The sequence below is a fragment of the Caretta caretta genome, chromosome 3 (genome assembly GCF_965140235.1).
Source record: "Caretta caretta isolate rCarCar2 chromosome 3, rCarCar1.hap1, whole genome shotgun sequence".
In the NCBI taxonomy this organism is placed as follows: Eukaryota; Metazoa; Chordata; order Testudines; family Cheloniidae; genus Caretta; species Caretta caretta.
In genome coordinates, this window is record NC_134208.1 from 22,774,914 (window position 1) to 22,791,671 (window position 16,758).

The 16,758-nt window shown below is 44.3% G+C and overlaps 1 protein-coding gene across 2 annotated transcripts in view; it reads left to right on the plus strand.

Annotated features, from left to right (window-relative positions):
- The first annotated feature begins 2,258 nt into the window (after positions 1-2,258).
- LOC125634605 (uncharacterized) overlaps positions 2,259-16,758 on the plus strand; it is a 35,091-nt gene continuing 20,591 nt past the window's right edge. The window contains exons 1-4 of one of the 2 annotated variants that reach the window (XM_048845590.2): positions 2,259-3,219; positions 9,820-9,879; positions 12,954-13,047; positions 15,062-15,130. In XM_048845590.2, coding sequence (XP_048701547.2) covers positions 2,881-3,219; positions 9,820-9,879; positions 12,954-13,047; positions 15,062-15,130 — 562 coding nt within the window. In that variant the 5' untranslated portion in view covers positions 2,259-2,880. The remainder of the gene's footprint in view (positions 3,220-9,819; positions 9,880-12,953; positions 13,048-15,061; positions 15,131-16,758) is intronic. The other variant, XM_048845591.2, reaches the window with a different exon arrangement.

Below are 16,758 nucleotides of genomic sequence, written 5' to 3' on the forward strand. Positions count from 1 at the left end.
GTCATGGGGAGTGCAGCATGTTTCTGCTTGGCAGTGGGACTTGTTGCTTCCTTCTCCCCAGGCCATAACACAGCAAGGATGGTGTGGGAGAGGCCTGGAGAAGGTACTCTTCAGTGGCCATATTGGTATTTTTCTGTTAGCATATTATTCTGTTATTCTGTTAGAAGAATATTTGAAAATAGGTCTTTATCTCTGAGGCGAATATTAATTCCACCTCTAAGCTTTGTAAAGGCTCCAAGAAGCTTGGGTGTAAGCGCTTTGTTAACTGAGAGAACACCTGTGTTAGAAGCAACACAAAATAAGGGGGACAATGTGGAATGAAACAGAGCAATATGAATTAAGTGGGAAAATTTGTTTGCATTCCATAGACCAGTGGTTCTCAACCAGGGGTCCGGGGCCCCCTGGGGGGTCATGGGCAGGTTTCAGGGGATCCGCCAAGCTGGGCCAGTGTTAGACTTGCTGGGGCACAGGGCTGAAAGCCGAAGCCCCACTACATGGGGCTGAAGCCCAAGGCTCAGAGCCCCGCCACATGGGGCTGAAGGCAAAGCCTGAGTAACTTAGCTTTGTGGGGGCCCTGTGGTGTGGGGACCCAGGCAATTGCCCTGCTTGCTACTCCCTAACGCCAGCCCTGGCTTTTATATGCAGAAAACCAGTTGTGGCACAGGTGGACTGTGGTGTTCCTATATCATGTTGAGGGGGCGGGGGGAGGCGGAGGACAGGACTGTGAAAGAAGAAGGTTGAGAACCCCTGCTATAGACACCAGTGGACTTAAACCTAGGATCAGTGTGATTCAGTGTTTTGAGGCGGGAAGTGATTTAGTAAGAATCACACAAATAATTCCTTGTCTTGGCTATTGTCTTCTGACATTATCAGGAAGGCTGCAGTGCCAATAGCACATAGCTTCTTCCTTGTTTCTAAGGCTAAGCTGCACCCCTGCAGCACTTCATTGTAGACACTACAGGACCGAAGGGGTTCTCCCATCGGCCGTCGTAGTAAATCCACCTTCTCGAGAAGTGGCAGCTACATCGAAGGAAGAATTCTTTCATCGAGTGAGGATTGTCTACACTGGGACTTAGGTCGACTTAACTGTGACGCTCAGGGGTGTGGATTTTGTGGATGTAGCTGAGTTGATCTAATTTTCTAGTGTAGACCAGCCCGCAGACTAGAGTGTCTCAAGCTATGGGCAGTGGATCATGAAGAGGTAGCTGGTCCCATGATGCTAATTCAATTTATCTCCACCTGGAAAGTCACATTAAAAGCAGGTAAAAATATATAAGATACTTTCTGGACATCTCTTTCTAAATGTAACAACCCACCCTGGGTTCAAACCTAAGACCTTCATCACCAGCACAGAGACCTGCACTGCTTGAGCTAAAGGAGTAATGCCATTACCTATTAGCTGTAATAGGTTGTTAAATTATCTGCCCTGGAGAGGAACGCAACACACATTTTACATGGATATGCAATTGTTGTAACTGCCACAGAGATGTTATTCAGTTGTGAATTATAGCAAAAGTGGTCTCTATTCAGCTGTGTTTAGGAGGGGAGGTACGTGCATGAGACATTCTATATTATGATGTGGTCTGCACTAAAGAAAAATTTGAGAACTACTGTTCTAGACAAAACTGTATAATTATTTTTTAAAAACACATCATGGTGCATTTAATTCTAGAATACACATTTCAGATCAAATTCATCCCTGCTGCATGTAACTCCACTGATTTGAATTAAATTACATCAGTGCATCCGATGAAGTGAGCTGTAGCTCACGAAAGCTTATGCTCAAATAAATTGGTTAGTCTCTAAGGTGCCACAAGTACTCCTTTTCTTTTTGTGAATACAGACTAACACGGCTGCTACTCTGAAACCTATCAGAGACTGAGTTGATCACTTGATTCTTTCTTTGATTCCTATCCCACAGTGAGGAGCCTATAAACCTGCCATTTTGACTTTTAGTGGGGTCATTTAATCAGTGCTCTCTACCTGTACATGAATCCACATTTTGAAACACATTAGTCACAATTACCCCATTATATCTTTCTCTCTCACCATGTGGGCTTCTACCTACAGCCCTAACACAGTAGACAGGGTTTGCCCTGCAGAACATCCCTCTCCGCGTTGGACCCATCTGCAGCCACATAAACCAGCATGTCTAACCTAAACTCGCTGCAAAAACATTTCTGGTCTGTCATGGCCACCGTAAAGCGTCTGCCATCAGACTCTTGTAATCAGATACGTAACCCCCCCACCCCGATCAGTTCCCCGCCAGCCTGGCTCAGAGCTCTTCCCCATCGCGATTAGGCTGAATCTGTTTATTGTCGCTCCTGGGGCTCCGCCACCAACTTTCCACGCAGTGTGCTCTAGGGCAGGGGGAGAGCGGGCAGCTGGGTCCTGCGATCTGGGCTGCATTTACAGGGGCACATGCCGCTCTAGAACCCCGCTGGAGCTCGCAGGGGTTCTGGAACCCGGCCCAGTGCGTTCTAAGCGCGGGGGGGGGGGGGAGCGAGGGTTTCCGCTGCTCCAGCTCCATGTGCAGTGCTGGAAATCGGCCGACTCGCATCCGAGTGGCGCCCCTCAGCCCCGGGCTGGGGGAAGCAGTGCTAGAACCCGGCGCAGTGCGATCTAGAAGGCAGACGCCACTGCCGCTTCTAGGACCCGCTACGTTCTAGAGGGCGCAGGGAGCCGCTCTAGAACCCAGCCGGAAAGCCCCGAGGTTTAGCGCCTCCGCGGCAGGTGGAGCAATTTTGGAGCCCGACGAGCCGCGTTGCAGCGATCGGCGCTGAGCCGCTTTAGACCCCGCCGGGACCCGATCTCTGCAGGGGAAGGGGGCAGCTCTAGAACCCAGCCAGCGGGGTCCAGAGGGGCTCGCCCGGTGCAGACATGCTGGAGCCGGCGGTGCGGCTGGCCCTGGGAGCCGGCGAGCTGGTGGCTCCGGGACCGCAGCTCTCGGAGCGGCTGGCCGAGCTGCAGGCGCAGGTGCTCGCTTCCCTCTGGCCCATGCTGCTGCTGGGAGGGGCCGTGGCGCTGCTTGTCCTGTTGGGGATGCTCCGGCGCTGGGGCCGGACGCGGCCGGGCCCCCAGCGCAGCGCGGCGGGCGAGGAGGGTGGCGCTGGGTCTGCCAGCTACGAGGCCGGACGGCTGCCAGCGCGGGCCCCGCGGACCCAGAACGGGATAGCTGGGCAGCAGGAGCAAAGGGCGAGGCAGAGCCACGAGGCAAAGGTAAGGACCAGCCCTTCCCCTATCCTACCCCCATCCCTAACCCTTGCACAGGGGGTCTGCCCGTTCCTACCAACCCAACCCCTAACACAGGGTTCCTCCATCCCAGTCCCTACTGCAGGTGGCCCAGCCTACTCTCAGCACAGGATTCCTCTCTCCCACTCCCCTTTCCAGGGGACCCAGCCCCCTCCCACACTACCCCCAACACAGCATCCCCCCCATCCCACTCCTCTCCACAAGGGGATCCCAGTAGTGAATCTCCCATCCCCTCTACTGGGGGCTCATACAGTCGTTTGATCTCCCAACCCAGTGCCCTGCACAGGGGGCCCTATCCATCTCAAGCACAAGGTTCCCTCTTAGCATAATTCCCTGCACAGAAGTGTGGGATTCTTCTCTTTCCCCCATTACATTTACAGGCCTGGGGCCCATCCTATCCTTTCACCACATCCAATCCCACTTTCCAGCATAGGGTATCACTCTCACTGGCAGGCCAGTTGTCAGATCCCACCCCTCAAAGTGTGTGTTTAGAAAGAACTGTCCTACTCTCTTCCCGATAAAGATACATAGTCCAATGTCAGAGCTAGACTCTGCACCCTAATTCATAGGGTAACCTCTATTCACAAACATAAGAGTTAGTGGAACTGCTTAATTAGGTATTATGAGCAGGACTGAGACACAGTTCTCAAAGGTATTTAGGTGCCTATCTCCCATGGAAATCAATAGGAGTTAAGCACCTACATACTTTAGAGGATCAGGGCCTGAGCCTTTATCTTGTACACTAACTATATCCCCCAAACAATTTATGGGACAAGACAGGGTTACCACCTTTCCCATGGTTTCTGGTATCGTCCTGCTTTTCCTACTGTTCATATACCTATTATTTATTGCTAAATAACGGGTAAGTCCTGTTGCATTGAAGTACGTAGTAAAAGTTCTGTTGGCTTCAATGGTAGTAGGATGGCGGACCTAAGCACTAAAAGTTTCTATTCATGTTGCATCAAAACTTCATTCTATAGCATGGCCACCTGATCTTGGTTGCAATGTGATGAGGTTTTGCAGCAATACTGATCATCGTGGTCGGGTGTTGATACAATGGGATGGAGTTTTGATGCAGCATTGTCACAGTTTGCTGTGACACTGCAGCTTGCTCCATTAGGCACTGTGTAAAGCAGAAACCCTCAGGACTTACAGAAAACAGCTGGGTAAAGACACTAGTATGTTAACAAAATGTAAACTGTCATGGCACACATTGTATATAAAACAAATGAATAGATACAACATAATTTGAACAGTCTGGTCTATTAGTATTATTTGTTAGCTGCTTCATTCAGGAAGATAGGAGGGGAAAAAAAGCATATTTTCTGAATTTGTCTTTTAGTATGGTACTTCTGTGGTATCTTTTGCTCTTGCCGATAGATATAAATGTGTCAATATTTTCATCATAATTCTTGTTTCCAGGGATTTATTACTTGGCCATAAAAGTTACCTTCAGGCTGAATCTTGGCTGTATTATATTTTAACTCATTAGTTCATTTTTCAAGCATTTTTTTTTCTTTTGCAAATGAAAACAGAACACTGGCCGGATATAATGAACTAATAGATATGTGGGCATTTGTAATGATCATATCACTGAAGTAATCCTAAAGTAATTACCTATGTAAACAGAATGAGGAGAAATTTCAGCAAATATGTTACTTCAACATTTGTAACTGTTTTTCAGATCAGCAGAGTGTAGCTCAAAACTGGCGGATTTTATGCTTCTATGAGTCATCCCAGCGTGCACACTGCTGGTGATGTTACTGTGAGTGTAGGCCTTTTTTATACGAAGTAGTATCATTGTTTTATTATCATCAGTGCTGAAAAATTTGATCTGGTTGTAAATAATCTGAAAATACAATTTGGGCAGAAACACTGACTATTGGAGCTGGAGGGGGGTGGTACTGGAGATATACATTATTCCCAGGGGCAAGTATGTTTTTGAGCAGGTACTTCATAGGTCTGAATAATGGGGGGGGGGAAGGTAAATTAAAATGATACATTTGCTCACATGCTGTTACTAAGCTAAGGTTTCCATCATTAATCTCTTTTTTTGGTGCAATTGGTTCTTGCTTTCACACTGGCTCCTTAAATGTCAGATTCTACCAACTGTACTCATGTTGACTAGCACCTTATTCTGTGGGGAGCCCCACTGAAATTGATCTGAGTGTACATGTGGCAAATTATGGACCTAAAGGGGATGGGGCTGGGGAAGAAAGGGAGAACAGGAAAAATAACCTAAGAAGAAAAGAAACCTTTCATGCTTGATTAAATGAAAAATAGTGCTCATACCAAAACTGTAATCTGCCCTTTCTTTTTGTTTGCTGGCCTCCATTCCTTTTCTTCTTTTCCCCACTCCACACTGTCGTTTGTCATTTTTCACTGTTTTACCTGTATAATCTGGAATGTAACATTCTTGAAGCAGGAACCTTATCTTCTAATATGTATGTAAAGTGCAGTGTGCACCTAGAGAACCACATATTAACTAGGCTTGGCAGTATTTGATTTTATAGTTTTGATGTTTATTTTCAATCATTTTTTAATTTTTATCAATTTAAATGTTCAAAATTGTGCAAAATTATGGGTTTTAAGTATTTTTTCTGATTTTTATTTATTTTAAATTTTCATAGGGGCGGGAAGTTATGTGGTTAATTACTTAAGTACAGTAGATTTTGAGATTGAGATTCAAAACGTTAAGTTAAATCTTTATAACCATTAAAACATACGTAGTCAACAGCATCTGTCAAAATGTGCAAAGTAAAGAGCCTTAAATAAAACTCTGATAAATTCTCAAGCAGCATCTTTTTCACTTCGTCTATCTGTAAATTTAGATTATTATTGTTGGAAGTATTTTTTTGTTGGTTTGTGTGTATACAGTGAAATTGACGTTTACCGATAAAAATCTAATCCTTCCAAGTCTATGTAAACTGAATGATGATAATCATTTAGAATTCAGTAGTTAATGCTGAAGTTGCAGAACATTTAATATACTGAAATTATACTTTAATATACTGAAATTAGCATATCAAGAACTATATTAAAACAGTGCCAGAGACTGTAAAAAGCAAAGAATTTCACAATAATGAAACATCAAGATGTAAGAAATAGCATAAGCCAGAGTGTTCAGATATTACATGATAGTACCCCATCTTTGGTGCATGCTGAGATATGAGGCCAAAGACAAAATGCCTCCAGCACTCAGGTGTGTTGATATATCACAGCAGCCAAACATCTGCATATCCTGGAGTGTGTAATTCTGCTGATAAAGTTGAGATTTTTAATTTAAAAAAACCCCAAGGTGGTTAATTATCTTTTCCAGTTTTGGAATGTGTGCATGGCAGGCCATGGTCCCCTGTCCAGGGAGTCTGCGTTGTTACATTTGCCCAGTTAGCTGGTGCCCTGCTAGTTAGAGGTTCAGTTAATTGCTTCCATATTAATACACTGGGAACTCAGCTAGTGCATGCTTGCTGTGCGTGCCATGTGCCTCAGACTGTCACGGCACTCCACAGAGAGAGAGAGAGAGAGAGAGAGAGCGCAACAATGCCCCCTGCTGACCTCCGTTGTTCCCTGCTGGCATTCTGCTCCCAGCCGCAACCCTGAGTGCCACCAGTTCACTTCCCACTCCTCCCCTAAAATCCTGCCCTGGCTGCTAAGGGTATGTCTACACTGTGATTAAAAAAAACCTGCTGCACCAAGTCTCAGAGCCTGGGTCAGCTGAGTTGCGGGGCTATAAAATTGCAGTGTAGACATTTGGGCTTGGGCTGGAATCCTTGACTCTGAGTCCCGCCAAGCCCGAACATCTTCACTTCAATTTTATAGCCCCACAGCCTGAGTCAGCTGACCTGGGCCAGACGCTGCCATGCCACTGGTCTTTTTATCGCTAGGTAGACATACCCTGAAGGCAGCTACATGGCCTCATCCATTCTAGCATCAGTGGCAATGCTGTGATGCTCCTGTGGTTGTGCTCTCTAACCTATGTGAACATGCTCAAGAGCAGTCACATTATGATTCTAACAATGTCAGTCCCTCTGGCCATCTGTTTGTCTTTCATACTGCAGAGTAATATGGTGACATGAGCACCAGCTTCAAGAGAAATATTGTGCATCAAGAAAAGAACCAAGTCAGAATTTCTCCTTCAGCACATCTGAAGTGTGTACATGTAAGAGCGCGTGGCGACCCTTCCTGTCAATCTCAAAGGGAGGCCATGTCCCCTCACTGTTACGTTCTGCGAAAGGCAGTCAGGAACAAGGGGAAATTAGAAAAGGAGTTCTGGCTCTGTCAATCTGTTTCTTCACTTCAGCAGGTGGGTAGTGTAGTTGTAAGAAGATGTCATCAATGTAGCGCAAGTAGAGTAGGGGCATTAGGGGACGAGAGCTGAGGAAGCGTTGTTCTAAGTCAGCCATAAAACTGTTGGCATACTGTGGGGCCATGCGAGTACCCATAGCAGTGCCGCTGATTTGAAGGTATACATTGTCCCCAAATGTGAAATAGTTATGGGTGAGGACAAAGTCACAAAGTTCAGCCACCAGGTTTGCCGTGACATTATCGGGGATAGTGTTCTTGACGGCTTGTAGTCGTCCAGGATTTCCATGTTTATGGATCTTAGGTAGCAGATAGAATACCCCAGGTCGAGGTTCTAGGGGTGTGTCTGTGTGGATTTGTTCTTGTGCTTTTTCAGGGAGTTTCATGAGCAAATGCTGTAGTTTCTTTTGGTAACACTCAGTGGGATCATAGGGTAATGGCTTGTAGAAAGTGGTGTTGGAGAGCTGCCTAGCAGCCTCTTGTTCATATTCCGACCTATTCACGATGACGACAGCACCTCCTTTGTCAGCCTTTTTGATTATGATGTCAGAGTTGTTTCTGAGGCTGTGGATGGCATTGTGTTCTGCACGGCTGAGGTTGTGGGGCAAGTGATGCTGCTTTTCCACAATTTCAGCCCGTGCACGTCGGCGAAAGCACTCTATGTAGAAGTCCAGTCTGTTGTTTCGACCTTCAGGAGGAGTCCACCCAGAATCCTTCTTTTTGTAGTGTTGGTAGGAAGGTCTCTGTGGATTACTATGTTGTTCAGAGGTGTGTTGGAAGGAATTCCACCATGATTTCAACAATTTCCATCCCACCATCAACCTCAGCCTGGACCAGTCCACACAAGAGATCCACTTCCTGGACACTACGGTGCTAATAAGCAATGGTCACATAAACACCACCCTATACCGGAAACCTACTGACCGCTATTCCTACCTACATGCCTCCAGCTTTCACCCAGATCACACCACACGATCCATTGTCTACAGCCAAGCTCTACGATACAACCGCATTTGCTCCAACCCCTTAGACAGAGACAAACACCTACAAGATCTCTATCAAGCGTTCTTACAACTACAATACCCACCTGCTGAAGTGAAGAAACATATTGACAGAGCCAGAAGAGTACCCAGAAGTCACCTACTACAGGACAGGCCCAACAAAGAAAATAACAGAACGCCACTAGCTATCACCTTCATCCCCCAACTAAAACCTCTCCAACGCATCATCAAGGATTTACAACCTATCCTGAAGGACGACCCATCACTCTCACAGATCTTGGGACACAGGCCAGTCCTTGCTTACAGACAGCCCCCCAACCTGAAGCAAATACTCACCAGCAACCACACACCACACAACAGAACCACTAACCCAGGAACCTATCCTTGCAACAAAGCCCATTGCCAACTGTCCACATATCTATTCAGGGGACACCATCACAGTGCCTAATAACATCAGCCACACTATCAGAGGTTCGTTCACCTGCACATCCACCAATGTGATATATGCCATCATGTGCCAGCAATGCCCCTCTGCCATGTACATTGGTCAAACTGGACAGTCTCTACGTAAAAGAATAAATGGACCCAAATCCCATGGACCCACTGTATTTTCAACTGAATACATCCGATGAAGTGAGCTGTAGCTCACGAAAGCTTATGCTCAAATAAATTGGTTAGTCTCTAAGGTGCCACAAGTACTCCTTTTCTTTTTGCGAATACAGACTAACACGGCTGCTACTCTGAAAAGGGGAAATTAGCGGTCTTTGGTGCCCAGGCTCTCTGAGCAGGGCTGGGCAGCAATAACGCTCTGGGCCTCAAGCCTTCCAACAATGGGGAGCCCCAAATGGTTTAGGGCTCTGGCCCTCAGACAGGGTCGAGCAGTCAATAATCTGGGAGCCAAGCCTTCAGTCACCCTGTCTGTGTTAAAATGTGTTGCCTGACACTTTTTATCCTGGTCTAGACATACTCTCGGGCAAACCACAAATGTTTCTGTCTTGGGACAAATGTTTGTAGACTTTCTAGACGATCTTTAATACAGGTTTTTAACTCATTCAAATCAATTGGCAATCAATTAATTAAGTTGTAGCAAGGCCACAAACTCAAGTCTAGACCTAGCTTGGGATTATTGTTAATTTCTGTGTATTCTTTCAGCCTGATCACATGTGACTGAATCCCATAGAGGTGTATTACAAGAATTGCAACATTGTGCTTATAGGAATGTATTTTCCCCATAATATAACATTTTTGAATATCCATGTTCTAGGTTCCAGTGAATTGTCAGCTTCTAACCTCTGTCAGCATGAGAGAAAAAAAGCTACTGAAGGTACCACTATTAGTTCCAGAATTTACACAGTATTTCTAAAATGATATTTGTTTTAAGAATATTCTTATTTTCTATTATGGTTTTTGTAAGCATAACACGTTCCTGTTATCTGAAAGACTTAAAGACTTGCCGTTAGGAACACAGAAGTTGCCAGACTGGATCAGATCCAAGGTCCATCTAGTCCAGTATTCCATGTCCAGGAGTGGCCATCACCAGATGCTTCAGAGGAAGGTGTGTGACCTCCTCAGGCACTGATGGGATAATCTGCCTCCTCACACAAGTGTGTTATACTTAGAGAGTGGTTTAAGCCCAGAAGCACAAGTTTTAATGTCCCTTCCAAAACTGTTGACAATAATTATGATAACTAAAAAGCCTAATCCAAATACAAGACTTTCCATTGATTTCACTGGGCTTTGGATCAGGCCTGAACTGAGCAAATCTGTGGTACAGTCATATTATTATTATTGACAGGACTGTGGGCTCTGCCTATAGTTAAGGTTGCTTGACCCTTCCTGGTCACAGATGAAACGGTGACTGGGAAGTGGAACATGCTCAGTTCGGACCAAATATTTGGTAAACTTAGTTGCCTAACTCTAACAAGTCTGTAAGCATGCACAAACTGAGATTTTCAGAGGTTTATAACTTGGCAAAATTTGGGCAGATTTTCATAGGAATAGCAAAAGGCAACTCCTTTTTACTGAAGTGAATCCCCTTCCAAATTTCAAGTCCTTGCTCTAAAGCAGGGATGGGTAAACTTTTTGGCCCAAGGGCCACATCAGGTTTGCGCAACTGTATGGAGGGCTGGGTAGGGAAGACTGTGTCTCCCCAAACAGCCTGGCGCCCGCCCCCATCCACCCCTTCCCACTTCCCACCCCCCTCAGAACCCCCGACCCATTCAAGGCCTCCCCCGCCCCCCCCCCCGGTGTCTTATTTGCAGACGTGCTGAGCACTAACAGCTGCAATTAAGGTCAATGAGAGCTGTTCTTTGAAATTATAAAGTGCTATAAAATACTAAGTATTCTGAAAAATCCGTGTATGTGTTTCAAGTTGCTCACCCAAAATTAGTGGAAACTGCTGACAATTTTAGCCTCTGTGCCTCAGTTCCCAAGCTAAACTGGGGATAATAATGACTTAAATCTCATAAATTCATTAATGTTTGTGAAGAGCTCACATGAGCACCATAGAAAAGCCCATTAAGAAATTAATAACTTTGTATTCAGCTCAGTATTTGGGTGACTTGAATGAGGCAGGAGTCCCATGGAATAAGTAGTATGTGATCATGTAGATGAAGACTGTATCAGTGTGTACACACAATGGGGCTTGAATTAAACCTTAATTCTGGCAATTTCTAACTTTAGAGTGTTTGATTTTACCTTCTTTTAATGTAGTTTGTTTGAATGTAATAGCACATTTCCCATGTATGTTAAGCCAAAGAATGTTCCCAATCTTCAGGGATCACTATGGAATGCGTATTTTTACATGAATTTTTCAGCAATACGTTTAACTTGGAAAAACGTGTAATTAACCCTCCCAATGTAGTAGTCCTGACTTCACTTCAAAACGGTCTTAAAGAAAGTCACCTTGGACATCTTCCCAATATGCTTTATAAACAACAACCCACAACAGGGTAGGATGCACATTTGAGGTTACTGTGTAGTGAGTGAAGGCTTGGCTTGAAGCTGCTCTGAACAACTAAGGAGACAAACCCATAGTTCATAAAATAGAAAATTGTTCTCCTTCCAGATTAATAAAGTTTAAAAGCCAACTGGAAGCAGAATAGACATTTCTTTATTTTCTTTCTTATTTTAAACTGCCAGTTTGTCTCCCCAGTTGTTGAAAGTGTCTTCAATCTGAGCTGAAACTGCTTGAAAAGCTTCTAATTGTAACAGATGGCACAGCTCAATAAACACAAGCTCCTGTTTCTTTATTCATTTGCAGTTGATTCAAATGAATATTTCAAGCATATTGTTCCTCTCCTCTTTTTTTATCATGATTGTATGGATTTGTGTGAGGTATGAATTAGAGATTTCATCCTACTTGGTGGTTAACCCATTATTGCATGCATGGGAATCTTAGCTAATCAGATTGCTGCCTTTGTTTCACTCATGTTACCACAGTGAATGCATTTTTTTACTCTGTTATAGTGTAAGAAGAAGGACATAGTTCAGTGGTCTGACCACAGAACTGGGAGCTAGGAATTCCTGAATTCAAATCCTAGCTCTGACACTGGAGATTTCTGGACAAATCACTTAGCCTGGCTTTCTCATCCTTGGGGTTGTGAACAGATGTTGGGGGCCATGACAATCTGCCCTTCCCATATTTCTCAATGAGAGCAGGGCCCTGGCAAGTTAGGAAGCATGTTTGAGGAGGTGGGTATTCTAGCTTGGAAAAGTCGAGGGTTGCTAAGTGAAACTAAAATGTTTAAACTTTGCGGCCTAAAGTTAGTCACACAAATTCATATTTAGGTTCCTACATGAAAGTGGCCTGCTTTTCAGAGATTCTGAGCACCTGCAACACCCATTATAGTCCGTGGAAACTATGGGTGCTTGGTACCTTTGAAAATCAAACCACTTATTGTAGTGCCAAACTCTAAGCATCTGTGTGGCCTGGTCTTCTCTGCCTTAGTTTTCCCAGTGTAAATAGTGTGTATTTCCTGTAAATAGGGTAGATAGTGTGTATTTCCTATCTCATTGTTCTGAGGAATAATTACTGTTTATAAAGTGCTTTGAAGACAAAAAGGGCTAAATATCAATATACAGCAGGTGTCTGAATTTGAATGCGCAGTTTCTAACTTTGCAGCTAAATATCATTTTGTAGTACAGAGGGTATAATATTCAACTCTCTGGAGTTTGTCATAGGGTCGTTCCCTCGATCCCACAATAAGCTGTACCTGGGCAAACCCTTGCACCCATGTGGAGTCCCACTGACTTCAACAGAACTCTGTGTGAGCTCACTGAAGGACGAGGCCCTTAGTCCTCACTCAGTCTCATCCTCTCTTCTCTCTAATAAGCCTCGAGCTGAGAAATGTGTATACATATATATATATGTGTGTGTGTGTGTATTTTTTTTTGTAGTCTAAGAAAAAGAAGAAGACCCAGTGCGCAGAAAAGGGGGCATCAAAAGACCACGTCTCTGCTGAAGAAGACAAATTGCCAGAAGAAGAGGAAGGTAATAAATGTGCGGATTAGCCGATTCGTATTGCCAGAAAGAAGTGAGAATTGTGGTGATTAAACATATTCATAGGAGTGGACAGAACAGGCGCTGTTTGGTAGTTGGCATTTAAAATAACAACATTACGAAAGAATTGCAAGTTTGACAGATGTCTTTGGACTAACCCCTCCCTTCCCACCGGTGACCAAGGAGAAGGGGATTGCAGTTCTGCTAACCACATCTCTTTCAGGCCACAGCTTCCCTAAGGGTATGTCTACACTGCAAGTAGACACCCATGGTTGGCCTGTGTATGCCAATTGACTCAGGCTCGCGGGCTCAGGCTGTGGGGCTGTTTCATTGCAGTGTAGACGTCTGGGCTTGGGCTGCAGCCCAAGTTCTGGGACCCTCCCACCTCACAGGGTCCTAGGGCCCAGGCTCCAGCCCAAGCCTGGAAGTCTACACTACAGTGGAATAGCCCCACAGTCTGAGCCCCCTGAGCCCAAATCAGCTGGCACAGGGTTTTTCATTGCAGTGTAGACATACCCTCAGTGGCCTGTTCTTGGAAGTGGGGCTGGTGGCATGGCAAAACAGCCAGAGAGGGGGTGTGCTTATTCTTGCCAGAGGCACAGTTCCAGGGGAATAACAGGGTCCTGCCTTTGGATCTTGCCATGTTTGCATTTCCTTCTGGCCTCTCCAGCATTGACACAGTATGGCTTTTCTCTCCCACATTGCTTCTTGCTGGGCTTGTGCTTGAGGCCCTCAGAGCAGCATCACAGTATGGCCAGAGTGATAAAAGTATAGTAGAAACCTGTGGGTACAAACCGATCTGCACAGAAGGCATACAGGAGCTGTGGGAGCTCCCCAAAGATTCAGCAGAGGCCAGCAAGGTTCTGGCTAGCTACAATTTCACTGGAAAATACCTTGTATTCTTTTCCCCAGATCATTTTGAAAATTACAAATCCTGAGCTTTTCTGGGTTTAAAAGATTATAATGTGATTACTGTGGCCATCACTGGGTTGGAGTCCTTCGCATTGCCACATTGATATTGTGTTAATATCAAACAGTGGTTCCTTGGAGCGTAGAAGAAAAATAGGAAATTTCAAGGACTTCATTCAAACAGACTTTTGTTGTTTTTAGTCAGACTGAGCAGATAATGAGCTATTTCATCCTGTGCAGAGACATCCTGGAAGAAGTGGGAGGCTCAGCAAAATCAAAGGCTCAGATTCTGCCTTGACTGACAGCGTGTGCCAGGCCCATTCACTTAACATGGATTGCACAGGGTATAAGTCAGGACAGAATTTGGTCCAATATGTACAAGGGTCATTGGATGTGAACAGTCAACCCCGTGTGGGAGCCATGTCCCCGAGTAGATCTAATTATCTAGTCAGGGACTAGGTTAGAAAACTAAGTAAGAATTAGTGTTATATACAAATATTAGGTAAATAGTTTTCTTCCACAGAGCTGAGCCCAGGAGCTTCTGGATGATGGCTCCATGCTATGAGTCAGATTAATTGACAACTGAGACAGCAATAGGATAGTGCTCTTTTTGTTAGTTAATGTTTTCATTGACGTTGTCATCCAAAGCAATTATCAAGCATACAGGGCACTTGGCTTTCTGATCTGACATCTTCCCTGAGGAAAGGAGTGTCATGTGGTTTGACTTACATAAAGGGCGGTAAATTATGTAGCGATACATCAGTCAGCCCATATAACAGACAGTATTGCCTTGCAGAGTAGTTATATATTGTAGCCTGAGTTTCTGGAAGTCCAAGGTGCCACAGGGATGGGCAGACTCTAATGGCTTACAATACCTAGGATTGTACATGATACTAACCGCAGTGATTGTGTTTTGTATGTTTGGCCATTACCAAGATGGTTGCAACATCGATTTTATAATCATCACTGGATAGCATGTACGTGAAAGTATTTCCTTTTCTTTGCCTTGTAAACAAATACGGGTCATACAGGAAATTTCTCATTCACTCATAGCAACTAGTGGCATGGAGAATGTGAACTTTGTTCTGTGTTGCAGGTGTTTGGCAGACCAAGATCAGTAGCCGAGAAAAAAGACACTTAAGGAAAGAACGGCTGAAACAAAAAGGTAACTCTCCAATATGTATTTACGTGCATATACAATATATGTTCTGTCTGGAACTCTCAATTCTTTTTCTCCCCTAGGGCCTATTTACCCCCTCAACTGCCTGACAATTTACTATTCCACAGTAAACATTTTCCATAAAAGGCCATTTGCTAAGGAAAAGAGCTTCAGTTTTTACCCCACGCTTTCATGAAAGCCCACAAAGATATTCTCAGGACTTTGAAAACAAATGAGATTGACTGATGAGGTGAATAAGAGATCTGCAGCAGTTAGGTCATCATGCAGACCTGTTGCATTTGTATAACTTTACCAAAAAATTGTATGTAACAGTTGATTTATAGAACCTACATAGTTGCCTACTTCAAAAAGGTTTCTGAAATTAAGAGCTATTTATAGTAAGCTGTCATTTCTTTTGCAGCTATAAAAAGGGAGACACAACATTACCAATGCTAATTATATAATACTTTGCATTCACATCACCTTTCCTCTGGTGATCTCACAGTGCTTTCTATTGACTTATTTAGGAAGGACCTATGTACTTATGCTAATTATGTTCTTATAACTCTGGTATGTGAAAGCAGGTCATGAAATTTATGCATTTAAAAAACCCCAAGCAATTTAATTCTCTTCAGTAAATGTATTAACACAGCAAAGAAATCCTCAAAGATAAATACAGCAGAACATCTTAGAGGCTGGGATGCGAAGTTAGAATTGTGACCCAAAGTGACACAAACATGGGCATTCGTGGCGAAGGAGAGAATTGTTTACAAAGGGGCACCACCTCAAAGTGTCCTTGGGTATTTCTCTAAAAGTGAAGATCAGGAGGAAAATGATGAACTGTGATCTGTACAAATATTTAGATATTTTTGGGACCACCATCTCCATCGCTTGGAGTCTTTAAATCAAGACTGGATGTCCTTACAGAAGGTATGCTCCAGAGGCTCCATCTTGGGAGGTGCTGAGCACTCTGGCTGCAGTCCAGCAAAGCATGTAGGCCACATGCTTAACTGTACTCACGTGAGTAGCTCTGTTTACATCACTGCGACTTGCATGCTTAAAGTTAAGCATGTGCTTAAGTGCTTTGCTGAGTTGGGGCTAGAGTGCTAAGCAGGGACCAATCCTAATTGAACCACGTTACTGGGGTACTGGAAATCACTGGGAGAAATTCAGCAGCTTTAGTTATGCAGGAGGTTAGATTAGATGATCATAATAGTCCCTTTTTGGCATTAAAATATATGAAGCTATGAAATAAGCCCTAATCCTGCTGAGTGCTGTTTGCTGTTTCATAGCAGGGAGGCAGCAGTAGCAGCATAAGCTGTATGGAGGTGGGGTTAGGATCATTTGTGTCCCCTTCTCCCCACACAAAAAACTAGGGAGGTGCTTTGTTTACCCTTAACTTAAGTCTGTGAATTGCTTTGGAAATCCTTTGGCTGAAAGGCGCTATGAAATCATCACCATCATGATTATCTTAATAAATGTCCTTCCGAGTGCTTGTTTCTCTGGCAATCTTGAAAATACCAATGTTCAACAAATTGTGTTTATTTTTCTTTTCCCATGAATGGTGCTCCATATGCAGGAAGGAAACCTGAAGTTCCCTTTCTTTCTCTTCCTTTAACACTCTGTGCCCCCAT